General features: G+C 43.2%; 1 protein-coding gene across 9 annotated transcripts in view; it reads left to right on the forward strand.

Moving 5' to 3' along the window:
* vps13c (vacuolar protein sorting 13 homolog C) overlaps positions 1-25,914 on the forward strand; it is a 71,932-nt gene extending 46,018 nt beyond the window's left edge. For 5 of the 9 annotated variants that reach the window (XM_008402708.2, XM_008402709.2, XM_008402715.2 and 2 more), the window contains 26 exons: positions 465-854; positions 1,704-1,808; positions 1,884-2,039; positions 2,116-2,241; positions 2,310-2,443; positions 3,513-3,639; positions 14,721-14,956; positions 15,181-15,325; positions 15,433-15,573; positions 15,653-15,734; positions 15,806-15,875; positions 15,944-16,055; positions 16,132-16,245; positions 16,373-16,503; positions 16,583-16,664; positions 16,778-16,891; positions 16,978-17,053; positions 17,144-17,307; positions 17,387-17,432; positions 18,810-18,933; positions 19,873-19,884; positions 20,047-20,161; positions 22,855-22,940; positions 23,023-23,146; positions 24,304-24,381; positions 25,713-25,914. In XM_008402708.2, the coding sequence (XP_008400930.1) occupies positions 465-854; positions 1,704-1,808; positions 1,884-2,039; positions 2,116-2,241; positions 2,310-2,443; positions 3,513-3,639; positions 14,721-14,956; positions 15,181-15,325; positions 15,433-15,573; positions 15,653-15,734; positions 15,806-15,875; positions 15,944-16,055; positions 16,132-16,245; positions 16,373-16,503; positions 16,583-16,664; positions 16,778-16,891; positions 16,978-17,053; positions 17,144-17,307; positions 17,387-17,432; positions 18,810-18,933; positions 19,873-19,884; positions 20,047-20,161; positions 22,855-22,940; positions 23,023-23,146; positions 24,304-24,381; positions 25,713-25,814 (3,192 nt within the window). In that variant the 3' untranslated portion in view covers positions 25,815-25,914. Of the gene's footprint in view, positions 1-464; positions 855-1,703; positions 1,809-1,883; positions 2,040-2,115; positions 2,242-2,309; positions 2,444-3,512; positions 3,640-14,720; positions 14,957-15,180; positions 15,326-15,432; positions 15,574-15,652; positions 15,735-15,805; positions 15,876-15,943; positions 16,056-16,131; positions 16,246-16,372; positions 16,504-16,582; positions 16,665-16,777; positions 16,892-16,977; positions 17,054-17,143; positions 17,308-17,386; positions 17,433-18,809; positions 18,934-19,872; positions 19,885-20,046; positions 20,162-21,310; positions 21,712-22,854; positions 22,941-23,022; positions 23,147-24,303; positions 24,382-25,712 lie in introns of those variants that run through there. The other 4 variants (XM_008402710.2, XM_017303355.1, XM_008402717.2 and 1 more) reach the window with 3 other exon arrangements.
* The last annotated feature ends 1,230 nt before the right edge of the window (positions 25,915-27,144 follow it).

Consider the following 27,144-nt stretch of genomic DNA (forward strand, 5'->3'; position numbering starts at 1 on the left):
TCTGGGCCCACTGTGGGGGGCCCCAGGGTTCAGGTCTGGGCCCACTGTGGGGGGCCCCAGGGTTCAGGTCTGGGCCCACTCCTCTTTCTATTGTACTTGCGCCCACTGGGCCTGATATAAATCGCTACAGTAACGTCCAGGCTCTGGACCGGCTCTGGACCGGCTCTGGACCGGCTCTGGACCGGCTCCCTCCTTCAGTGGCTGCTCCGAGGCGACTGACGCATTTAAAGAGTCTCAAGGCTTCAGACTGGCTGCTGGTTCATTCTGTTCATTCATTTTAGATTGTTTTATTGCTGATGTTTCCTTTTTGTAAAGCACTCTGTGATCTTTATGTCTGAAAGGTGCTGCATCAATAAAGTTTACTTACCTTTTCCGTCATGTTTGGGTTGGAATATGTTGGGTTCACTTCATCCAAGGAAACGGCTCATTAAATCTGACCTGTGTTTTGTTCTGGTGTCCCGCAGAACTCGGCTGAAGTCTCTGAGATTCAGGAGGGCAGCACCTCAGACCTGCTGAACGCCCGCGTGTCGGGCGAGATCATGTCTGTGGCGCTGATCCAGTACCAGGGCCGGGGCTGGCACGGACACATCCAGATTAAACGGGAACTGCCGGAGTTTTTCGCCGTGTGCCTGACCTGCGACGCGGACACGGCGCTGACGGTGGACGTGAGCGTTCACGTGACGAAGACAGCGAGCCGCGTCCTGCTGTCGCTCTTCAGTCCGTACTGGATCATCAACAAGACGAGCCGGGTGCTTCAGTACAGCTCAGAGGACGCCGTCTTCAAGCATCCGGCCGAGTACCGAGACGTCGTCCTCTTCTCCTTCAAGAAATCAAATCTGTTCACCAAAAACAAGGTGAGAGTCGCCGTGAAGGCGGAGTTTCATCAGACCGCCTTAAAGAGCCACGAACCCATCGCTGTTCAGCTGAATGTAAAGACTTTTCTATATTCGTTCTTAAGTTTTTCTCTCTTATTTATTTACCCAATATTTATACTGCAGTTAGGGCTGATCACTGATATGTACCTGTATGAATACATCACAGGTTACAGATCATTTTCTGTATTTGACCTGCTATTTTAAAGCCCATCTGTCATTTAATATACTAACCTGAGGATATTAGAACCTGGAAGAAGTTAATTAGACTGTAACATGTGCAGAACCGCTGCTAACAAATGGAGCCTCCTGGGTTCACGTTACCGTCCCGCACCCTCTGGTGTGTGTGTGTGTGTGTGTGTGTGTGTGTGTGTGTGTGTGTGTGTGTGTGTGTGTGTGTGTGTGTGTGTGTGTGTGTGTGTGTGTTTCTCCACCATTTCGTCACAGTGATGCAACGATCTTTTCTTTTTGCCTCAGTTAAAATTCACACAACCCTTCACTACATCAACACACAGCAACAAGGTGGAAATAATCAGCTGTCAATATCGGTCCGGTTTCACTTATCAGATTGATCGGCTCCAGGTCAATCAGTCACTGGACATAATTCCTCCATCACTGGATGGTTTTGATCCATCAGATCTGCTTTTTACTAAATCTAATTCGGCTCAGTTTAGGTTTTCCTCTGACCGTAAAGACGTTTCTGTCTACACAGCCTGAGCGTCCATCTGGGTTTGGATTTTAGCATCTTCTTCTTGCATGTGAATTTATTTCATAAGGAACAGTGCATATTAATCAGCATGAGCGCGTTAAAACTGTGTGGTCGCTCTGCAGCTGCAGCTCTGCATCTCCACCAGCTCCTTTTCTGACGGCTTCTCCCTGGACACAGTGGGAAGCTACGGTTGTGTCCGCTGTCCCTCCACCAACATGGACTTTCTGGTACGTCCCATTGTCTCCTACTGGTTTTAGCTCTGAGTGGCTCTTCTGTGAAGCTCCTCCTGTCGCCCCCTGCAGGTGGGCGTCAGCATCCACATGAGCAGCTTCAACCTGACCAGAATCGTCTCCTTCAGTCCGTTCTACACGCTGGTCAACAAGTCTTCATACGAACTGGAGGTGGGAGAACTCCTCAGCCAGACGGCCACCAGGTGGCACTACGTTCCGTCCACCGAGGTGAGGAGAACCGGCAGCAGAACCCGGTCTGGGTCAGAACCTGGCCTGGTTTCGATCTCCTGCTGTTGTCTTGCAGTGCCTCCCTCTCTGGCCGGAGAAAAGCTCCAAGAAGCTTTGTGTCCGAGTGGTGGGATCACTGTCCCACTCCAAGTTCTTCTTCTTCAGTCAGCAAGACAACGGCACCCTGCTGAGCATGGACATGGTCAGTGTTTGTCTCTGGACCTTTAACCTTTAAAGCATTTCCAGTCTTTGACCTGAGACTCTTTGCAGTGTGGAGGGATCATGGTGGACATCAACGTCTCCAATCACGCCACCATCATCAGCTTCAGTGAATATTATGACGGAGCCGCCCCCGCCCTGCTGATCAACCACACGCCCTGGGCCACCATCAGCTACAGGCAGAGGTTACTCACACACACACACACACACACACACACACACACACACACACACACACACACACACCTAACCCTATCACAGGAAGGTTTGACACAACGGCCCAAAGAAACCAGGTTGCTGCAGCGAATCAGAAAAGATTAAGATGATGCTATCTGACAGGTTTCTTCTCTCATCTGTACTTCCGTAACGCTGTGACCTTTAACCTTCTGGGTGGTGTAATTAGTATCCAGTGTGAGCATGTGACAGTTGTTGATAAGACTGTTACGACCCTGAGCATCTGCTCAGGCAGGAAACTGTTCTAAGGCGTTTAGAGGCTTTTATTATTAAAATGAAGTCTAAGGGGGAGGTGGGGGGGCAGCAGCCCAGGAATCGCTGCCTCGACGTCTGCTGCCCTCCGTCTGCTGCCCTCCGTCTGCTGCCCTCCGTCAGGCACAGATCTTCTTCAGACATTGACCAGCTGTTCTGCTCCCAGGTTCGGCCCGGTGACGTCTTCATGTCCATGTTTGGCATCAAGCAGAGGAAACAAATAGGGAGATGCAGAAACTAAAACTGGGTAGAAAATTGCAAGGATAGCCGTCGTCTTGGAGGAAGAAATGTAGTCAGAAAAACAACCTGAATGATTGTTGTGATCGGTTATTACAGAAACTTTTGAAATCAGATGGAAGAAAAAACAGCAGCAAAACTCACACTGAGTGGAAACGTTTCTACTCAGTGTGTCGGGACCTGGGCTGATCAGGGCTGAACAGCCTCAGACCCAGCAGAAAGATGCTGACTGCAGGAAAGGCTTCAGAGAACCATTGGAGTCTGGAGTGAAGGAAGAAGGTCGTGTGATTTGATTTACTCCCGTCCAGAATGCCGAGTGCTTCAGGCAGAAGAGGCCGATGAACTGATGCTCCCCTGGTTTCTAAATCTTTCTCTACTAACCGCCTGATAACATTTTAACCACTAAACACCAACCAGGTCCTCTGAGTCCGTCGCCCGCCCCCACTGCAGATAAATTAGCTCCAAACTGAACTTGATGCTTGAGTCACTTTTTTCCTCCTCACCCTGAAACTATATTTTTGACTCCTGCAGTGGTTCAGAGCTGATCCACAAGCTGGAACCCTGCGAGGCCCGACGCTTTGCTTGGGACGACCCTGCAGGAACCCGCAAGCTCTGCTGGAGCTGCAAGGAGCATTCAGGGGAGCTGGACCTGCTGCAGGTCAGTGCTGCACACTGTTTCAGTGCCGTCTGGACGGTAGACATACAGTTATGTTCATAATAAGAGCAGTGTGTTTCAGAAGAATTCACCAAATAAAGTGTATTTTAATAAACAAATGCATCGAGGACACATCCTATTTCAAAACAAGAAAATCGGAAAAAGTAGTTGAACATAATATTTTACGGAAAGTCAAGAGATATAATGTTAAAAATAGCGGTGTTGACATAATGTATAATCTAAGAAATCCTTGAAGATTTAACCTTCCTGAGAATCATAAACCAATATTTAGTCGATCAATTCTGGGATTCAGTCCAGGACAACCGTTACATGTAGCTTCAAGACAATTCTCTCTCTTTTTACTTATTTTTTATTGAACATTTCTTTGAGCAGATACAGTGGAGAGGTATCAATACATTTACCTTCATGTACAAATGTTTGTCATCCATGTCCATTTTTAACTGGTTATGAAAATAACATCATCTTTTCCTCATCGCTCCGCCGTCGGTGGTTCCTGTTTGTTTGTGATGTTTTTTAATATTTTTAACAGATATTCATCCAGGTAGAGTTTTTACATGATCTGGGTATTCCATATCCCAATATGTTTTTCAAAATAAGACAAACATTATGCCAGTATGTGTTTAACTTTTGACAGGACCAGAATATGTGCATCAGTCTGGCCACAGAGTCTCCAGCATGGCTGTGAACTGGACACCATCCTGCTCCTGATCTTTGGGGTTATAAAGAATCTAATCATGTTTTTCCAATTAAATTCCCTCCAAACACAGGAGCAGGTGGCTGTGCTCCGAGTTTTACAGATTTTAAATCATCCCTTATATGTTCCTTCAGTTCCTCTTCTTTAATATATAGCAGATGTCTTCCTATCTGCCATCAGTCCCTGACACAGTGCTGAAATAACTCGAAACTTATTTCCTTCATGGTGAAATATCTCAATTTCTTATGCTGGTTTTAATCTCTTTCTCATAATAATCTTTTATCTGCAAGTATCTATACTGGTCTTGGTCCTCCAGTCCAAATTTTATCTTTAAATTATTAAAACTCAGCCGTTTGCCCTTTTCAACCAATTTACACATTTCTGTAATACCTTTATCTGCCCACTGTTTGAAACTTTTATCATAAATTCCTGGTTTAAACCTCGGATCCTCGGATTCCTTCTTTTTTTTAACAGCTTTATTTCTGTTCATTTTCAAATACATGACAAACAGTTATATTTGGTACATTATTACGAAACAGTGGGTGAAAAAACAAACACAATAGCAAGATTTCAAAATAACCTGACAACTATTTAACACAACTGGTCGTGCCTATTAAAGTGTCAATAAATCGGTCATTATTAATTTTTTTTCTTTCTCCCCATCCACTCCCTGCGTCTCTCTTACAGGATAGTAAAGGTCCAGTTAGTATGATTACCCAACCATAGTACTGCCAGCTTATGTTTGAGCTAATCCATAAGAGTCTCTGCATCCCGATCAGTCACATCCATAGAGGATGACATTTCCATGAAGGGGCCCCATGTTGCCCCAAATGCTGCTTGTTTTCTGCTCACATTATAAAGAATCTTTTCCGGTTTACAGTAAGACACCAACTCATCAATCCATTGTCTTATTGATGACGATTTTTCAGATTTCAAATTTTTTTAAATACATTTTTTTTGCTGCTGTGCTTGCAAGAAGAATAAAGTATTTCTTATAATAATTTATTCTAATAGCTGTTAAATCTCCTAAATCCACACGTTGGGTTCTTGTTCAATCTGATGTCCCACAACTCTTGATGTGATCTCAATCATGTGTTTCAAAAAGTTTCCTATTATTGGACAAAACCACATCATATGCAGAAGGTCCCCATCGGTCACCTTGCATCTCTGACATTTGGAAGAAATTTTTTTGTCCATTTTATTCAATCTATACGGAGTGTAATATCCATCCATCCATCCATCCATCCATCCATTTTCTTGCACCCTTGTCCCTCAGTGGGGTCAGGAGGTGCTGGTGCCCATCTCCAGCTAACGTTCCGGGCGAGAGGCGGGGTCACCTGGACAGGTCGCCAGTCTGTCACAGGGCAACACAGAGACACACACAACCATGCACACACACACTCACACCTAGGGGCAATTTGGAAAGGCCAATTAACCTGACAGTCAAGTTTTTGGACTGTGGGAGGAAACCGGAGTACCTGGAGAAAACCCACCATGCACAGGGAGAACATGGAGACTCCATGCAGAAAGACCGGGGCCGGGAATCGAACCCAGAACCTTCTTGCTGCAAGGCAACAGCTCTAACAACTGCGCCACTGTGCAGCCCGGAGTGTAATGTGTCCTATGGAATATATTAAATTGAGTTTGCCTATGGTTTGTAGAAATGAACATGGTTTGTGACTGTTCTAATAATCGACTCCAATCCTCTTCCTCATAAACACATCCTATTTCCATTTCCCATTTTTGCTTTTTGGCCGCCTGACGTATTGGTAGTGTTCCATTAAGTATACCGTATATAGAGACGTCAATCCTTTAGTTGAACTGTCTAGTTTGTGACATTAATATGATTCAAAGCAGGTTTCAACCGGGATTGCTGGAAATGTCTCACTAGACTTCTCTTTAATCCAACCTCTGATCTGTAAGAATTAAAAAAAATTGTTTTTAGGAAGATCAAACTTTTTACTCAATTGTTGAAAGTTAGCAAGCGTATAATTAATATACAGATCAGCTACTACTTGAATTTTCCTATTTCTCCAACCCTGTAATGTTGAATCAGCAATATGGCTTGAAAGATTAGGGTTTCCCCACAAGGGTGTTCTTCTAAGGAAATTAATATTTACATCTAAAAGTGAGCGAGACTTTGCCAGGCGGTAAATGTGTTCAGAATTATTGTGTTGCCARGCTTTTCCTATCGCCTATGAATGGAATGTCCTYTAAGGGCACATGCTTCATCTCATGTTGCTGTATTGAGACCCATCTGGCTTCGCTTTTCTCTGCATGTAGTCAGATCCAAATCGGTCTGTACTGAGAGGCGATGTAGTAATTACTAAAATTTGGAAGATTCAATCCACCCCTTGAATACTGAGCCTGTAGTGAAGTTATCTTAACCCTGCGGTTCTTTTTTTGCCATATGAAGGAATTTATGATTTTGTTAAGCTCTCTGAAAAACTTTTTGGGAACAGTTATTGGAAGGCATTGAAACAGATATATATATTTAGGCAAAGTATTCATTTTAATAGTATTGATTCTGCCTATGAGTGATAAAGGCAGATCCATCCATCTTTGAACATCAAGTTTAGTTTTTTCCATTAACTTTGTATAATTTTGTTTAAATATTTAATCCTCTGATTTACCCACTTGGATAACCAGGTATTTAAAGCTGTTGTTACACCATTTTAATGGGTTAGTAAGAGTTCTAATATTATCATCCTGCACATTTAAGGATAGAATCTCACTTTTATTGTAATTTCATTTGTATCCTGAGGCTGCACTGTATGCTTTAAGGCACAGGTGTCAAACTCCAGTCCTCGAGGGCCGCTGTCCTGCAGTTTTTAGATGTGCCACAGGTACAAAACACTGGAATGAAATGGTTTAATTACCTCTTGCTTGTGTAGATCAGTTCTCCAGAGCCTTACTAATGACCTAATTATTCTATTCAGGTGTGGTGCAGCAGAGGCACATCTAAAAGTTGCAGGACAGCGGCCCTCGAGGACTGGAGTTTGACACCCCTGCTTTAAGGCATTCTAAAAGAGGGGGGGTTGAGCTGTATGGCTTGGTTATATATAACAAAAGGTCATCTGCGTATAATGAGAGTTTATGCTCATTTGCACCAAATTTGATTCCAGTTACAGAAGCGTTGGATCGGATAGCAGCAGCTAGAGGTTCAATTGCAAGTGCAAAGAGCAGAGGGGAGCTGGGACAGCCCTGCCTACAACCTCTAGATAAGGAAAATGTAGTAGATAGAACATTATTGGTTAGTATATTAGCTTTTTGATTATTAAATAGTGAATAATATGAATAAAAAACATTCCTCATCCAATCTGCACGCAGTTTTAAATGTTCCATGTCTGTAAGATGACTTTCTTGAATAAATGCAATATCTGTTTTCTGCCTCTTTAGATATGTCAGCATTTTCATCCTTTTAATTGGCGAATTAATACCCCTAATATTCTGTGAATACATGTTAAATGATCCATTGGTTAAGCTCTTTGCATAGATGTCTGGCCAAGATGGCGGCTCCAGTTTCCCACCTGGGATTATGCACCATATTTATATTGGTAGTTAATTTGGGCCTTTGTGTAAGTAAAGGTTTAATTTTCATTGAGAGATCGTACATTCCCCAAAATACACACACAAAACCTCCCCTCCTCCTAGAACTCTGTCCCATAAAGAACCCATAACAGAGTAACGATAGGTAGAAAATTCTCCTAAACAACCTTTACATCTGGCGGCTCCAGCAACTTAGTTCAATTCACTACTCATGACATTCTCTAAGTCTCCAAAATTTACCACTAACATATTATGGCTTATCCAACAATAGGTTGACTCACAAGGAACTGAAGGGTCATCCATGCATCAACAGCAACAACAAAAAGACCACAAAAAACCTTAATACTTAATATCCTTAATATCTTGAACAACGTGAGTCACCACCCAGATAGCACAAAATGATTGAATCAACGTTGAAAGTGGTCGGTGACTTGAATGTTGAATCAACGTCAGGGTTTCAACCATAACTGACATTATGTCAATGTTGATTCAACCATCATCTGAATGTGGATCTGCATGCAGATTTGAGTTGATTTCATATTGAATGAAAGGATTTATGCACATTTTTAGGTCTGATAGGTAACATAACATACCACTAAAAGTTTCTTCACTGGTGTTAAACACTATATTATTGGCAGATCATAGCTAAACTGTGTACAAAAGGTTAAAAATGACAACATGGGTTTGATATAACATTTTATTTAAGAAAGGGACAGATCTTTAAACATATTTTATTCCTTTTTGACTGTCAGAATAACAGTCTATTGTCCACAGAAGAACAGAGTCCATGAGGTTAAGCTTTGTACTGTATGAACCAGGGAAACGGTACAAGTTGTGGTAACCCCAGTTTGACTCTGGTTGGCGTCACTTTGATTCCTTGTGATGTCTTCCTCTCATTCTGGTGTGTAATGAAGCCACTTCGACAGTTTTACTGCAGTCCTCAAGAGTCAGCTTTAGGTCAAACTGCAGAGCAACGGCTGGAAAACACAAATAAAAGTGAGGAAGGTTAGAAATACAAAACATTTGAAAAGTTCTGAAAGACATTGAAATATTAACCAGTGTACTGGTTACAGGTCTGAGAACAAATACAAACCATATAGTTCCCCATGTACACTCACTGTTAAATTAATATTCATCTTAATGTTTACTTATACAACTACATTTACCTGAAGCTGAAGTCTAGTGTTGGATTCATGATGCTGCACTCATGTTAAAATGAGGGAATCAATATTTAAAATAAAGGCTGTTCATCAGAAAACCTAAAGATAAAACTCAGGGAGGATCAGGGTTTATTTAACACACCAGAGACAGATAAACAGAGCAAAAGGTGATTTATACTGAAGTTGGAAAAATTATAATTTATACAGAATAAACTTGCATCAAATAGCTGGTTTAATTATCAACTACAAATATTTCCAAATACGTTGATTTAATTCATTACTAAATGTCCACGTGCTGATAAAGATCCCACACCAGTAACAATAGGCCAGTTCAGTTTAACCAGTTACCAATTCAAGGATCAACAGACTGAATCAGTCATTAGCAGGTTTAGTTCAGTGTTTCACCTGCCTTACATGTTTTAAGTTTGTGGGTTCACTCTTTGAGGCTGCGGGCCCACCACGATTGGTTCCTTGCCCGCATTTAGGTACCTCAAAGGGTATGCACTCTCACTCGAGATCAGGAACCACCTTGAGCAACAGGGTTAGGGGTTCCTTTCTGCCTCACCTGGATTTAATCTATGGATGATTAACAACTTTTTGCACTTCTTGATGGCTGCAGACGGTCATGCAATCATCTAACTCAGTTGTTCTGGAACAGAGACACATCTAAGCACGTCCCTAAGCACATCATAATAAAACGTTAAAAACAAGTGATTACTATCGCAACAATTTAAAGCCCACCTGGAGCAGCCAGCCTTACACTTCCTTGTCCACCACATGCTCTCCCAGACCAAACAAATAGGCCCCGCCCTATTTTAAAAACTCAAATCCCACAAAATCTCACAGGATTTCATACTTAGGCCTGGAGTGGTGGGCAGGATGAAAATAATTCAAAATGAGACATGACCTCAATTACTAAAAATATCTGTTTTGCCCCAAAATAACCAGGATTACTATGGGCACAAAACAATGCCCTTATTTTTCAATAAACACATTTAAGATCAAAGTAATATTGAAAAACTTACCATAAAACTGCTCAGAGGAGAATTCAATTCAGAAGCYGGTTGCAAACAAACCAGCAGCAAAGTGGCTGTTTGGTTGGGACAAACCACTAGTGTAAAAAGGGGGAGTCGGACTGTACAACTAGTAGAGACTTGTAGATGTTTTTGTGTCAACACATTATGCACAGTCAGTAATAATATTTACAGACAAGTAAGAAAATGTACATAAAGGAATCACAACCCAATGTTCTCAACATGTAGTGCWTAATTTGAAACATGATTAACYCCCAMWTAGTAATAAAATGTTCTGACCCAGAGCTCAAGGATGGGGGGAGGGAAGAAGGGATGAGAGGGGGTAAAGAGGGGAAGGCTGGGAGGAGCAGGTGGGTGTGGGCAGGTTTGGGAGGGAGTAGGGGAAGATGAGGTGAGGAGGGGTGCAACAAACTGCACAGATTGCACACATGGAGGCCTTGGGGGTGGGCTAATCCTGGTCCTCGAGGGCCGGTGTCCTGCAACTCTTAGATGTCTCCCTGGTAGAACACACCTGGATCCAATAGCTGAATCATCTCCTCTGTTCAGGCAGGTTCTCCAGAGTCCTGCTAACAACCTTATTATTTGACTCAGGTGTGTTGAAGTAGAGACACATCTAGTTACATGGAGTTGCCCACCCCTGCCTCAGTCGTTGACGCAGCTGTCGCAGGTTCAATTCCTGGCCTTGGCAACCTTTGCTGCATGTCTTCCCACTTTTCTCGTTACCCCCTTTCTTGTCAATTAACTATTAAATAAAGGCCACTAGAGCCAAAAAAATCTTTAACAAAATAAAATGGGAAAATTTAAAACCCTCACCTAAAATTAAAATTGTGTCACCCGGAGCCCAAGGAGGAGGGGAGGAGAGTGGGGGGTAGATGGACCCAAGTGAGGGGTGGGTGGTGGGGGGAAAGGGTGTGTGTAGAGGGGTGTGAAAAACAGCTTACATTGATTGAACATTTAGATCATGAGTTCTTCCCTAAACCTTGTCCTCAATCAAACTGACCTGCGTGTTTTCAGTTCAGCAAAACCCTGTTAATCAGACATCAATTAAAATCATGTGTGCTGAATTAGGGAAATGCCTAAAACTTGCAGGGCTTGGAGGACCAGAGCTGAAACACACTGGATTCACTTTGACTTTACTTGAAATAATTGAGTTTGATACCACATTTGTATCCCTTGTCTGACACAATGACTCAAGCTAACCAGGGACAGATTCCCTACTAAGCCACTGTGGCTCTGTGGGTAGAGCAGTTGTCCTGTGATCGGAAGGTTGACGGTTCAATTCCAGCTTCCTCATGTCACTGTGACCCCTGGGCACCTAAACCCAACTGATCTGTGCATTAAATAAATGTGTGAATGTGACTCTAGTGTAAAGTGCTTTCAGTGGTCAAAATGACTGGAAAAGTGTTATATAAGTTTATTTACCATTTCTTAAGTAAACTAAATGATTTGAGTAAGACTGACTTAAATCTGTTATCTTAAACATACTTAGTAAATTTGTTAAAAATAAATTAACAAATTGAGTTGGCTGATTATAATATATTGAATTGGTTAAACTTAATTAAGTTGGATAAATTTAATAAATTCAGTTGGATAAACTTAATTGAATTGCTTGTTACCTACAGAAGCAATTCAATTAAGTTGGTTCAACTATTTTCTTTATAGTTGATCCACCGTCAGTTGTTGACCTCAACCATACATGCAACCTTCGTAATAATAATTCAACATTAAATTAACATATTTTGCCAACAGTGAAGCAGCTGTGTGTTTGGGCCATCCCACTCATGTAAATGGTGGGGTGGACCGCTCCACTCCTTGTAGTACGTTGTAGATGTTTTTGTGTCAATATATCACAAACAGTTGGTAGGAATTTTTATGAACAAGTAAGAAAATGTACATAAATGAATCATCACCCACTATCCTCTGCAGTGCTTAATTTAAAACAACCCCTCAGTAATAAAATGCTCTGACCCAGAGCTCTGATGAGGAGCAGAGGAGGGGAGGGGGTGCAGCAAAACAGCTGACATTGATTCAACATTGATCAGACGTTGATCAGACATCAGCATTTCAGTCATTAGATTTCAACCACAAAACAACATTGATTCAATGACACAGTTTCAACATTGGTTACTTGGTTACAGCTGAATGGTAGTTTGATGGTTGATCCACCATCATTTGTCGACTTCAACCAAAAACCAACCATTCTGACTATAATTCAACGTTGATTTAACATCGTGTGCTATCTGGGCACCCTTTTCATTAATGTCCAATTATAATAAGCACCACAGTCATTTCAACCACTGGACAGTGGCGCAACTACACATTATTCAGGTGGATGCAAAAACATAGATCGCATCCCCCCGCTTGATCACCGCCAGCTTCGAAGGAAGCATCATGGCAGCAATCAACTCTTTCAATTGTGCTTCGTGTTGCACTGGGGTTCCGTCTGCTCTTTTGAACCCTCTTTGTTTCCATATTGCGGCAAATAAAAAGCATACGCCATGGGCATAGGCTGAGTCAGTGAACACATTTGCGACTTTAGACCTAGCCATTTTACAGGCTTCAGTTAATGCTTTAAGTTCTGCGAGTTGTGCAGAACATGGTTGATCACATCTTTCAGCTTTGACGGTTACAAAATGTTCACCTAATTGTTGTACCACTGCAAAACCTGCGTGGTTTCCTAGGTGATCTCTGAAACATGACCCGTCAACGAAGTATGTGATTTCTGCGTCAGGCAAAGGAGTGGATTCCAAATCWGGTCTGAGTCTTGTGTATTTCATTGTTTCCGCTACACACTCATRTGGTTCTCCGTCACAATCCAGAGGAATCACATTTGCCGGATTATTGGTGATACATCTTTGAATAGTTATGCCAGGATATGTCAGAAGTAACATTTGAATTGTCCTTTAACACTTAAAGGACAATTCTGTCTCTTTATTATTTATTTTTCTTCCATCACCGTTAATCGACCCGTACCGCTGCGTGCACCCCACAAAAATGGTATCAAAACGTTCAGCTTGATACCATTTTTATTATTATTATTAAAAAATAATAGGGAGCTGTTACTTATAGTGGGATTCCGAGTTAAAATGACGACATAAATTGAGAAACAATGAGAAAAATCGAGGCTGAGTGTCTCACAGAATTGGCAATCTTTCTCTCTGAAACACACACAGCACTGTGGAGGTCTGACTCCAAAACTCTTTTTAACTCCCCCTCACAGGCACAAATATCGGCCTATTGGTCTGAAAATCGGTCATGACATAGATACATATGCCTGCTCCCGTAAAATGTTTTAAAAATGTTGCTAGGACTTTTGGTTTTGTGTCAGGGTCCTTGAGACTGATGCTGGGTGTCTCCCAAGTATAGAAACTCTGTCTCCAGCATACTGTCTGACAGAGAGAGCCAGCCCAGGTCCAGATAATTAATTACCATAGCAACAGGTCCCAGAGAGGCAGAGTAGTCTCACAAACAGGCGCAGAGACAGGTCTCACAATACATTGTGGGAAGAATAAATATTTCCTGTGACTATTCATATTATACTTAGATAAAATAATTATTTCTCTGAATTTTTGAGTGTGAATTAAAATCCTTTGCATGAAGATTGAAATTTTTTTTAAAATAAACAATTACCGACTGTCTTCATGTTTTTATTTCGGACCGTGAGTGAGAACCACATGTGCGAAGGTTATAGTCGTCAGTCTGGGACTGAATTTCACTGAGCACGGGGTTCAGCCATTGTAGTGTAGTGTTGAACCAAGTCAGCTGTAGCATTATGGTGATGGACCTGGCAAGCGTTTCTGTTATTGCGCTCTGGTGGGGAACCAAGTCAGACCTGCACGGATGTGTGAGCTGTGGCTAAAATGCTGGGTCCAAAGCGATGGACTTCTGCTGGCCCCATTTAAATTTCTTCAGAAAATTTCTAGTTAAATAATACCTTTCTTCTGAACAGTGTCATGAGCGACCCCTATTACTTTGTTCAAATGCACATCCAGCAGCATCAGTTGACTAGAATCTTACATAAGGGTCACCTGCTTAACACCTATGTATTTCCTATAATCAATGACCTCATTGATTGAACTCAGCACTGCTATTTTTTGAACACGCCCCTTTCAGTAAATGATTCAGTCTCACAGAATCAGCAGCATGAACATCAGGCCTGTGTAGAAGGTGTAGAAGTTGAAAGTCAAACAAAAACAGTGAACACAACTGTACATCATTATAGTCTCTTCACTTACCTGAAGCTTCTGCAGCCACAAAATGAGCAAAGTACTTCTAATCAATTCATGAGGCAGTATGTATTATTGAAGTTGCTACATGTTTTTGTAAAGTATGGCCAAAGCAAAATGAAAAATCCATCAATCTCTTGAAGACCCAGAGGTGTTTGCAACATGCAGCTAACAGTAAATGTTTTGTGTCTTGAGAGTTCCTGGAAGGTCCAACTGCTGATTTGTTTGTTGCGTAAAATCCGTTCAGGGATGTGAGGAGGAACAGCTCCTCCTGTCTCCCAGGAGCTAACCCTAACCCCTTCAGTCCTTTCTGTTCCACAACCAGCTGCCTGTAAATGTGGATGCCGTTAAAACCTCCAGCACAGCCGCTTCATAGAGCGTCTCGCTTTGCCTCCTTCAGGATGATGTGAGTCAGTTTACCTATGATGGCCAGGCTCAGATCCACTGGGTGTCCTTCCTGGATGGACGGCAGCGGGTGCTGCTGTTCACCGAGGACACCGGCGTGGTGACCAAGGCTCGGCAGTCGGAGGAGCTCGAACAATTTCAGCAGGAACTGAAAGTGTCTCTGCAGAACCTCGGCCTGTCGCTCATCAACAACGGCAACCGGCAGGAGATCGCGTACATCGGCATCACCAGGTAAACTCCATGATGTCATTGACTGAACAGTGGAGGCACAGATACCTCCAGAAACACATTAGAAAAACTTTTGAATAATTTTATGATAATTCTTGAAGCGTTTTTAAAATAAATATGGTAAAGCCACAACAAATATCCAGGCACTTTAACCCTTTCAGTCATTAGTTAGTCCTGAGCGTCCAGCGCTGCGGATGCAGTGACTCTGCTGCGATTCTGCCTCACAGCTCCGGCGTGGTTTGGGAGTTTAAGCCAAAGAATCGCTGGAAGTCCTTCAGTCAGAAGAACATCAACCTGCTGGAGAAGGTTTACCAGAGTCAGCTGAGTGGGAAGACGGAGGGAGGCTGGGTCAGACTGGACAGCAACCTGGAGGTCAGAGGTCACCACAAGCAACTCCGTCCGGGGTCCATATGTGTTAATCTGACCCAGACTTCTGTCTGACGAGCTGACTGTAAGTTTGTGATGTCACCGGTCGCTAGGTGAACCTCAGTTCAGCTATCATGATGATGCGCCAACCCCATTCGTGCCCTGTGAGGAGGAACTTCCTGTCTGGGATCCAGGTGGAGTTCAAGAGGTCACTGCACCAGCGCAGCCTGAGAGCCCAACTGCACTGGCTGCAGGTAAACGTTCACTCACCTGGACACACACTTGGACTGAACCTCCCTCTCCTAGACTCAAACACTGGTTTATTGGTTCCAGGTGGACAACCAGTTGCCTGGTGCGGTTTTCCCCATCATCTTCCATCCAGTCCCTCCACCAAAGTCCATCGCTCTGGACTCAGGTGTGTCTTTCTATTCCCATTAAGCCTCAGACTTACTGCAGCGAGTCTAACTGTGAGTTCTGCCTCCTCAGAGCCGAAACCCTTTATCGATGTGTCTGTCATCACAAGGTTCAACCAGCACAGCAACATCACCCAGATTAAGTAAGAACCAGGTTCTGTGAGTGACACCTGGATTCAGGTGAGTCTTCTAACCTTCCTGTGTGCTTCAGGTACTTCATGGCTCTAGTTCAGGAGATGGCGTTGAAGATCGACCAAGGTTTCCTTGATGCTGTTGCAGCCCTGTTCAGCTCAGCTGCTAACCTGCAGAATGATGGGAAGAAGGTGAAGAGAAGCAGAAACTGGATATTTTCTCTAAACTTCGCAGATGAGATGTTGCTTTGAGCTGTTTGTGTTTCAGTCGGGACTCATCGAAGGAGATCTGAAGCGCCTTCAGGCCGAGCCGACTGACGCCTCTCTGTCCGACGTGTCAGGACTCAGCTTCTTTGAGCATTTTCACATCTCACCTGTCAAGGTAACTTCAGTCCTGCTCTCTTTGCTGGATGAGACTGAATTAATCTAATATGTTAAGAACCTCCAACCTGAGAGTTGTTTCTGGAGGATGTCCAGAAAGCCCTCACTGGTCCCGCTTTACCTTCCAGCTCCACCTCAGTCTGTCTCTGGGCTCCAGTGATGGTGACTCTGTCCAGAAGAACCCCATTACTCAGTCCCTGAACCTGGTGCTGAAGAGCATCGGTGCTACTCTGACCAACGTTGACGATATCATCTTCAAGTAAGTATCCTCTGTGCAGAAATGGCTGCTGAAGTAGTTTCTTTGTCCGGATTTTGATTCTCCTCTGTGTTTCTGTCAGACTGGCCTTCTTTGAAGTGAGGTACCAGTTCTACAGCAAAGAGAATCTGATGTGGGCCGTGGGCCGACACTACTCTGAAGAGGTAACATCATTACCCTTCCTTAGCCTGATCCTCTAACTGTTCAGCCTGGGATGTTTGGTCGGGTCCTGCCAAAGTGTGTGCTGTGAACTTCTGGACTTCTCTTCTTTTTGCAGTTTCTTAAGCAGATGTATGTTCTGGTTCTTGGCCTGGATGTGCTGGGTAATCCGTTCGGAGTGATCCGAGGCCTGTCCCAAGGCGTGGAAGCCTTTTTTTATGAACCATTCCAGGTAAAACATCTAGTTTATTGCAAGATCCACATTAAACCCGACCCAGGAGGAGGTTCTGATGGAGGGGGGTTCTGTGTGTTTGCCAGGGAGCTGTTCAGGGTCCAGAGGAGTTTGCTGAAGGTTTGGCGATCGGGGTCCGCAGCCTTTTTGGTTCAACTGTTGGTAAGAGCCTTGGAGGAAGATGTTGATTTAACTTGTGACGGGTCCTGATCTCTGTGGTCGGTGCTTCCAATATGGGTGTTTCTCCTGTAGGTGGCGCTGCAGGAATGTTCTCCAAGATCACAGGTTCCATGGGAAAAGGCCTGGCTGCCATGACCATGGACAAGGAGTTCCAGCAGGAACGCCGGGAGGACATGAACCGGCCGGCGAAGGACTTCAAAGACAGTCTGGCCAAAGGAGGAAAAGGACTGCTGAAGGTCTGGAGAGGTTCTGGTTCTGGTTCTGTTGGACCAGCAGTGATCTGATGCATCTCAGTAACAAACCGTGTTTCTGCAGGGCGTTGTTGGTGGGTTTACTGGCATTGTCACCAAACCAGTGGAAGGTATGTGTTTGATGGCTCCTATTTGTTGGAAACACAAAGTTCAAGTCATTTTCAGGAGAACAGAAACAAATTTAGGATTTCTGACCCTAAATAAAAGAAAATACAAGTTTTATGAAAGATTAAAGAATGAATTAAAGCTTTGAAGTTTTCTCCATGAAATCCCAGAAACATTTGTTTTCTGATTGCAACCTGACAAACTTCCTGATCCGGATTCCTCGAACCCAGAATCCAGATCTTTTAGATGTTCTCTTCTAAAATACTTTGACTCATCTGGACTCTGGAAGCCCTTCAGGTTCTTTAAAACCATCCGAACTTCCAGGGTCACGACCTGTTAGATCATGTAATCTTCTGGATTATTTGATCCAGATTCTGAAAATATAATATTCCCTGTCACTTCAAATAATAGTAATAAATAAAACGGCAACTTTAGAAGTGTTAAATGATTAAATCGGTTTTGTAGATAAAAATTCAACACTGCAGCACTTTTTATTGACTTTTTATTCAGCTGATTACGAAATGTTACTGAGAAGTCTCTCTACATCGGACTCTCTCCAATCAGTTGGTTTTTAAACAAATTGTCCGGCAGGTCACAGTGTGGAAGGTCATTCTTCCACCTGCCTTTAAGTATCCAGGGGTGTTCTCCAAGGTTCTGTCCCAGGTCCCCTTCTTTTTATAATCTATATTAACAGTTTAGATAAAAATGTCCCAAATGCTAATTGTTGTGACTGTTTTATGCTACAATAAAGTTAAAAGTTCATCAAGCATGTGATTACCCATATGATTTAACTTTATTAACCATTTCTAATGTTCACACTGAAAATCCTGCAGAAAAGTTTTAAGTTGAATTAGATGGTTTTTAAGGCCTCAGCTTGTAAATAAGGCATTTTTTGGTAAATGCTTTGATTAATATGAATTAGTATTCTAATTTGTTTTCACTCTCTAAGTTTCCTGTGCTGTTATTGTCTTATTTGTTGTATTTTCTTTGGGTTTTGATTCATGGATGTTGCTGCCAGTCTTGGTTTCTCTTGAAAAATCGATTTTTAATCTCCTTGAGATGGAGACACCTGGCTAAATATGGGTTACATACAACATCAATCTTGTTTAGCAGATCCACCTGACCTTGTTCTGTCGACCCATCAGAACCTCATGGATCGGGTCCACATCACTGAAACCCTCCCGATTACTCAGCCAACAGATTTTCTCACATCTTTGATCCAAAACTCTTTGCTTTATTTTTAGCAGATCCTCGAAACCAAACTGCTCAGAACCTCTGGCTGCCGACTCGCACCTGGTTGCCAGAAAAACCCACCGCGTGTTTTTTGTCCTGTTGCTTGTTGCCGGTTTCCGGTTGAAGCCACCCTGTGTTTCTGTCCCCAGGAGCCAAGAAGGAGGGCGCGGCCGGTTTCTTTAAGGGCATCGGGAAGGGACTGGTGGGCGTGGTGGCGCGGCCCACCGGCGGCATCGTGGACATGGCCAGCAGCACCTTGCAGGGCATCCAGAGGTGAGGTTCGGCGGCTCGTGATGCGTTTCCTCTGGGAACTTCCTGTGGGCGTCTAAATGTTGTTGCTGTCTCTGTTCTTCTCTAATTTTCACATTTTTCTGCTTTTGTTTTCTGTCTGCTGTGGTTGTTGGGATTTCTGTTCTTTGTGTTCTTCGCTGTTTGGGGTGTGAGTATTATTCCACCTGAACTGTTGGAGCTGAGCTCTGTCCATGGCTGCCGCTCAATCAGGTTGTTAATCAAGTTGCTGTTTGACTTGATGATGGAGCTGAGCTTTAACCAGCTGCAGATGTTTGCATGTTAAGTGATGCTGCACACTGACGGTAAGTCAGCATCGTGTTTTGTGCACCGGGTCCAACTCGCCGCTTGTGGCTCCGCCCCTCTGTCAGCATGTTGTTTGGCCACGCCCCCTGAGGAGAACTTCCTGTCCCGCCTGCCGGAGCACAACAACAACTGCATGAAAACTTGTCAGCACCTTTTCTTCTTCGTTGACTTCCCTACGAATTAAAACCATCGACCGAAACGAGGCTGAAATGCTCCTGGACGACCCGATGGATGGTCCGATGTTCACTGCAGTCAGAACCGGTGTTGGTCTGACCTCAGGGGACGGCGGTCCGACGGGTCTGAATGGTTCTGATTGGTTCTGGGTTGCATGGTTCTCACTAACAGCTGCTCTGTCTGTTGCCGTTTTGCAGAACTACTAAAAGTTTTGGTGCATAAATGTTTCTGGAGCTTCTGAGGAGTTTCTGTTTCCAAAGCAAATCTTGAGATTTTGTGCAAATGAATTTAAATGTTGATAAAAATAGTGATGATGTCAAAGTGAACAAATTCCCACTGAGATCAGATAGAAGGAGCTGAATTAATGGCTCCTCTCCTGGTTGGAGGGTCCATCTGTCATGTGACCCATAAATAACCTGTTGAAGTTTCACGCTGCCCCTGCAGAGGCCCCACCAGGTGAGCCCTTACCTGAGAGCAGCAGCTGCAGCATGACTGGGCTCGGCTCAGAGTCCAGTCAGGATCAGAACCGTCAGTCCGCTAGAGCAGGGCTGCGACTCCACACCACTCTGAACCGCTCATTCAGGTGTGTGTGTTTGTGCGTGTGTGTGTGTGTGTCAGAGCGGCCGAGGCGACAGAGGAGGTGACCAAACTCCGGCCGGTCCGTCTGATCCGGGAGGACGGGATCATCCGACCTTATGACCTGACGGAGTCGCAGGGTTTCGACCTCTACCAGGTTAGACTCTTCTCTGTTTCCATAGCAACAAGGCATGTTTTCCTGCATGAGGTCAGAGGGAACCTAGAGGAGCAGACGGTACCGACGCTTTAACCGGGTCAAGAGGTTCCTTCTCCGGAAAGTTTTTAAAGTTAAAAACTTTGAAATAAACCAACAAATCTGAAGAAAAATTCAGTTAAAGGTCCAGAAAAACCAGAACAGAGCCGTTCGCTTCAGAGGAAACCCGAGGACTGAAGGTTAGGGTAGCGGATTGACAGTCATGACCGGGTCAGGATGAGGAGTCTGGTTCTGACCCAGTTGGCTTCCCGTAGGCGTCTGTTCAGACCAATCAGCTGTGAGTCGCTGGTCTGAGCCGATCCTCCGATGGACGAGCCGATGTGGCGAGTCGGTCAGACGAGGATCTGGAGTCTGTTGGAAAGCAGCTCTTAAACGGCCGGCGGTCCGATAACGGGCACTGAGCCGGGCAGCTGCTGCTCTGCTGGACGTCCAACAGGCCAACGGCTCCACGACATCTGAGGCTTTATGACGTGACGCGACATGTTGGGGCCGTTTATTGTCTCATCTTGTCTGATCACCCAGTGGACATGTCCCACAATGCACTGAGTAAATAACTGAGTCTTGATGCTCACTGACAGCAGGCTGGATTAAATATTATACACAAACCAAGAGAAATATTAGTTCTGAACAATAAAATGTTCATTTAACTCCACATGGCAACAGTATCTGACACGGGCCTTTTATAGTTTTGCTCAGTGTATTTGCTTGCTAAAAAAGTTCATCATCACGGTTCTACAGAACCTCGACCTGGTTTGGAAAAAATCTGTTTGACATATTGAATCACAGTCAGAGAAACTTTAGTAATAATTTAGAAAACTCTGAAAAATACTACTAGTATTAGTCAAAAGCCTTTTTTGACTCTTTTGACTAGTAGTAACAATGACAGAACCTGTAAATCATCCTATCAATGTTTCCTCTGCATTTCTGCTCCCGTGACCTTCATCTCCCCTCCTCTTCCTCGGCTCGTTGCTCTTTGTCCTCATCATGAATCACTGGCTTCACTTCACCAGGCAGCTGTGATTTGAGGTGGAATCATCCTAACCTTCTTCTTCTTCTTCTTCTTCTTCTTCTTCTTCTGTTTGCTTCCTGCAGCCGGAGGAGGACGTGGCTGGTGATGAACATTAACCCCGTCAGTTTCATGGTTCTTTGATATAATCCTCGTTAATCTACAGATATTTATAAATGTTGAAATATGAATATTAAATGGAGATCAGATTTCCATGCATGCAAAACAAACACTTTTACTCCCATCTTGTTATTTTTTCTAAACTCTTTGCTTTTTACTTTTGGTTTATAATCATTTATATTTCATTTGAAGCCAACTCTAGAGTTATTTTTATATAAATAAATTCATCATGTTGTCGCTTTAAAGCATTAGATGTTAATGTCGGGATCTCCACGGGGTCGTATTGGATCGAATCGTTAACCTTCTTGTGAAACTGGCTCTGTCATCAGTTTGTGTTCAAAGTTTAATAAAAATATGTCAAACTTGTTTTATTCTATCAAGCATTTTGTCATCCCATAATCCATAAAGTCTTGAAGCTCCTCCAGCTCCAGAACTCTGAGCTGGTTCTGCTGAGATCTCTGAAGGTCCCAGCAAAGCATTTCAGTTTGGATGACGGCTGGACTTTGACTAGACCAGGGGTGCTCAAGTCCAGTCCTCCAGATGCATCCCTGCTCCAACACACCTGAATCCAAAGAACGGCCTGTTCAGACTGACCCTGGTCTGTTGGGGTCAGGATGCTTCTAAACGTTGCAACATCTTGGTTCTTTTTTCTTTCTTGATCAGCAGCTTTACAGACAGACTCTAGAAAATGTTGGTCTATAGAGCAGATCCCGGTCCATTCAGAACCTGCAGCCCCGATCATAATACCTCCACTACTCTGCTGTTTCTGCTTTTCTCCATCTTGTCCAACGTCTCCTCTCTGGTCTCGTCTGTCCAGAGGACTCTGTCTCGTCTCTGCTAACCTCAGTGCAGTGGCCATCTTGTGCCTAGACAGAAGAGGCTTTCAGTGTGACATGACCTTTGACCTTTAACCTGCTAACTGAGGCCTGTAGAGTCTGAGGTGGAGCTTTTGGTTTCTGGTCATTTCTCTGAGCTTCATGCTCTGACCTCTGACCTCTGACCCTGCTGGGATGTCCGAGAGTCTCCCTCTCTGGAGGATGATGGACTCAAAGTAGTTCAGAAATTAACTTTGACCCTTCCCAGGCTGATGAGCAGCAGAAGTTGCTGACATTGTGTTGCAGCACCTGCAACCTGTAGAGCAGCAAAACTGGTTTAGTAGAGAAGCATTGACGATCGGTTCATTGACGATCGGTTCATTGACGATCGGTTCATTGACGATCGGTTCATTGACGATCCGTTCATTGACGATCGGTTCATTGACGATCGGTTCATTGACAATCGGTTCATTGACGATCGGTTCATTGACGATCTGATCAACTGCTCCTGTTTGCTCCGCTTCTCTGCTTCAGTGGAAGCAGCAGAGTGAACTGGGCTGTACTGGTTGGTTACTGGGAGATGAACTGGTTGAGGTAAGCTGCCTTCCTGGTAAGTGAGTCTTCAGTGACTCTGCTTGTTGCTGAACAGCAACAGGAACCGTTTTGCAGGATTGATTGTGTTTCTGTGTCTGCAGAGGATCAAACATCTGGACGGTGAAGTGTTCAGAAGCTGCAGTCCGACTCCGGGCCACAGGAAGTCCAACATCCTCGTCACCAACAGGTGGAGCCGCCCGAACGGCCAGCAGCACACAGAGCCTCGCTCGGTAGCGCTGTGTGACGCAGTTCTGCTTGTCGTTGTGTAGGCGCGTGTTCTGTGTGAAGGAGCTCGATTTGCTGGGTCACCTCACTACTGACTGGGAATGCTGGTTTGAGAACTTCCACCGTCCTCCAGCGGTTTCCGGATCAGAGCTCAAGATTTACTGCAAGGTAACGGTGCTGCTGGCATGTTGCTGCTAAACCTCACCTCTGCACATGTCTGTGGCTCCTAAGCCTGGAGTCTAAGCTGGTTGAACTTACAGAGCAGCTGAACATTGCAGCTTCTGCTCAGCTTCAGAGATCAGTGTTTCTCAGCTGTCCTGCCCTGAAGGTCGTCAGTTTTGTTAGGAGGCCAAAGATGCAAGATCAACATAAGTTTGATCTCACAGCATCTCAAGCAGATATGTAGCGTGAGAAAATGTATGGAATCTGTAAATCTTACACTGTGGTAGGGATCGCCCGTGTTGCTGTTTGATTCTGTGTTTCTCTCATCCTGTCAAACTGAAAAGCTGAGCCCGTTTGGTCGGTGCCGTCCTCTCTTGGACATGACGGCCTGGTTGGTCCTCCGTCCTCCTTCTGTCGTCCACTTGTGAAAAATCTGGGTGTGATTGTTGATCCTGTGTTAAACTTGATTAGCATGTTAGCGCTGCTATCAAAGCCAGTTTCTTTCAGCTGAGGCTAAGATAAAATCTGATTTTGCCGTTTAGATTATTGTAACTGTTTGTACTGAGGGTTTCAGCAGAGCAAACTAAAAGCTGCAGCAAAACTAGGAGGCGTGAATCTGTGACCCGGTTTCCGTCCACTGGCTGCTTTAGGGTCACATTAAGGTTTTATTGATGGTTTTAAGTGTTTTGGGTCCTTGGTACTGAAGTGAGCTCCAGCAGCCCCACAGCCACCCGGAGCCCTGAGCTCAGCTGCAGCCGGTACCGTCTGTCTGTGGATCGTCTCCCTCTGGCTGCTGAGGAGGGAAGGACATCGCTGCAGCTAAAACTCGATGCCGTTTGGTTTTTAGTCACTAGTATCTTTTGGAATCTTTGCCAATTTTATAATCTTCTTATTTTTACTAAATTAAATGTTCTGTTTTATCATTAATTTACCTGTGATGTGTTTGTTGTAAAGAACTTTAGTCGCTGAGGCTGATGGAAATGTGCTACAGAAATAAACTTTGACGTCACTTATTATTATTAGCTTCATGTATGTTATTTGTGCTACAGAGAAGAGAAACGTCCCAATATTTAAGAAACAGAGGTTAGATAGACACAGTGACATCACTTCCTGTCTGGAGGTTCCATTGCCTGATTGGTTCCTGTCTCTCTTGTTTCTTTCAGGAGATCCATAAATTGAATCTTCCTAAAAACCCGGAGCCCGTCAGAACGATCCAGTTCAAAGACCCAAAATCTGCCCAGGTCAGTTTAATCCCAGAGGAGAAATCTTTAACTTTAAAACATCCATCAGTTCTGATCCGTTTTACCAACAGCTGATCACAAGACAATTACAGCAGGAACCAATTTATCTACAGAAACAAGTTTATCGGAGATTTAAAGTTAGTAACATACGTTCATAGAACAATGAAGAATCTAGTTCAGTTTAATAAAACATGTACGTAGTGACAGTGGACAGGAAAACTCCAGCAGAACCAGATCCAGAACCAGAACCTGACTCAAGCAGCCATCTGCCATGACCGACTGAAGGTGTGAGAAGACACAACAGGAAACATCACTGACCCAGGAGTACTTTCTACGTGGAAGAAAAGCAGAGCAGCATCCACGAGGAAACATTAAGAGACCAAAAACAGACCAGACACAAAATCTTACCAAGTATTATTGGTCTAGTTTTTAGTCCAAAAGAAATAAAACTAAACTAACTTAGATGTTTCTGTAATATTGATGAAAACGTTCCAGTTTTCCATCTGTATAGTTTTTGAGAGTTGAGATCAGATGCATCATCTATAGAAGGAAAACGTTCAGGTACCAGATCTGAACAGAACACCAGACCAGGTGTACCTTCTATGGAGAGAAAAAACAACCTGAAAATAAGTTAAAATAACATCTAATAACACAAAATTCTAGAGTAGTAGGAGAAAGTAGTAGAGTGAAGAGAAGTGGTCAGTTCGTCCTGCAGCAGCCTGTAACAGCGTGACTACAGAGGTAGCTCAGGATAACCTCAGCTTCATCAGAGACGAAGGTTTAAGCCTCGTCTAGAAAGTATCCAGGCTCTCTGGACCGAACCGTGTGGTTCTAAACTAGGACAGAGCTCTTCGAGCCTTTCTAAGGTAATACTGTGGTCAACTGGATCAGAACAAGCACTAAAATCAAACAGAACCAGAACCGGTTCTTTATGTGAGGCCAAGAGAAAAACATCAGGAACTTTCAACAGTTTATTACTATTTATATGCTCACATAATCATTTCCTCAAGGATTTTAGATCAGACAGAAAGATCAGACATAGATCTGGAATTTATAAGGTAACCAGATTAGATGTAATTTATTAAGTCGTCTTGATTCAGAGACGTTTCTGAATAAAGTGTTTAAATTCACAACAAACATTTAGTTTCATTTCTGAAAAAACTATGCGTAGTTTTCCTTCCAGTTCCATTATTGGGCTTTTTTACATTTTTTACATCAAATCTCAATAAAGTTTGTGAATGTAAGAGAGAAAGGTGCAGTCCTCAGAGGGGTTGCCATGGAGACGGATCAGGAAGTGTGTGTTTCAGTGTGATGTCTGGTCTCACCAACAGAAGCTGCATGAAGCCATCTGGGACGCTCAGGACGCCCAGAAGCAGCACCACATGGTCAGGCTAAAGTCCCAGCGCTTCCTGAGACTCAGCAAGAAGCAGTGATGTCACTTCCTGTCTGTGGCTCTTCTATGGAGCACAGTTACTGACATTATTGTAAACTAAGCAGTTTGTTTCAGAATAAAAGCAGGAAAAGTTGGGTGAAGTTTTCTGTTGCTGAAAAATGTAATTGTTCCATACATTCTTAGTTAAAATTAATTGAACAATTATGTTGAAGTAAATGATAATGTAAATGTTTTCAGTCATTTGGGTGGAATATATTTTATTTGTAGCTTGTGGGTTATTTTTCCCTGCTTTGTGCCTGCAGGTTTCAGTTCTTTATGCCTTAAAATGAATCCATCAAAGCTCTTTGCACCAAGATATTTGCATCACCACTGCAGTAACTGATGCTTACTTTGTCATTTTCATTGAAATAAACATAAATGTAGAAAACTTCTCCACAAATTTTTAAAAGAAGGACTCAATAAACTTGTAAATGATTTATTAATGCGAGTGTCCAGAGTTTTTGACATGCAGTGATGTTCTTTCCTGCAGTGGCCTGAACATCTCAGGTTAAAGCACTTTACTTTGGGCTCTGTTTGTTTCTGAATCATAATAATTAGACTGATAGGTAAAATATAACTTGTTGTAAAAGCGCTTCTCATAAATCATGAAAATACACATAAAATCAGGCTTTTCAATGTTTTTTAATCATTCTTTAAACTTTGCATATACTCCAACAAATATTAGTTTAATATTTGCTGTTATTATAAAAAAAATCATAATGTATTGCTTTACGGAGTTGAACCCATTGTAAAAATTGACCAGACTAACGGGGTTGAACGGTCTGGCTGACTTGACAGCTTAAGGTAACAAAACGGTTAAAGTACAAAAACGGCTACAGGCTTCAACTGTTTTGGGGTTGGAACATTATGGGGTTGAAGATTTAGGTAAGAAACTTTCCTGACATTTAAATCTGTGTGAGCAGGAAGAGACTCTTTAGTGATGTCACTTCCAGGGTGCAGAGGAATTTGGACTGAACCATTATTTATTATTATTATTTATAAAAAGGAGGGATTGGTTGAACAAAACTGAAGGGATGGGATTAAAAAGTGCTATTTTATAAAGCGTGTTTTTCTTTTATTTGGGTTAAAGTAGACATAAAAATGTTTATATTAGAAATAATTTGCAGTTATTGGCTATTTTTATTTGTTTTGTATTCAGTGGGGACATGCTCATTTGGCTGATCTCTACGCTTCAATAACCCATAACATTTTTCAAAAATATTTTAAAAATAGATTTGCATGTTAAATTACCAAGACACATGGATATTTACATTTCCTGATTTTCTCCAAAAATGTGGTTTGCATTATATGAAACCTGTTGGACACAAAAT

This window comes from Poecilia reticulata, unplaced genomic scaffold (genome assembly GCF_000633615.1).
Source record: "Poecilia reticulata strain Guanapo unplaced genomic scaffold, Guppy_female_1.0+MT scaffold_251, whole genome shotgun sequence".
Lineage (NCBI taxonomy): Eukaryota > Metazoa > Chordata > Actinopteri > Cyprinodontiformes > Poeciliidae > Poecilia > Poecilia reticulata.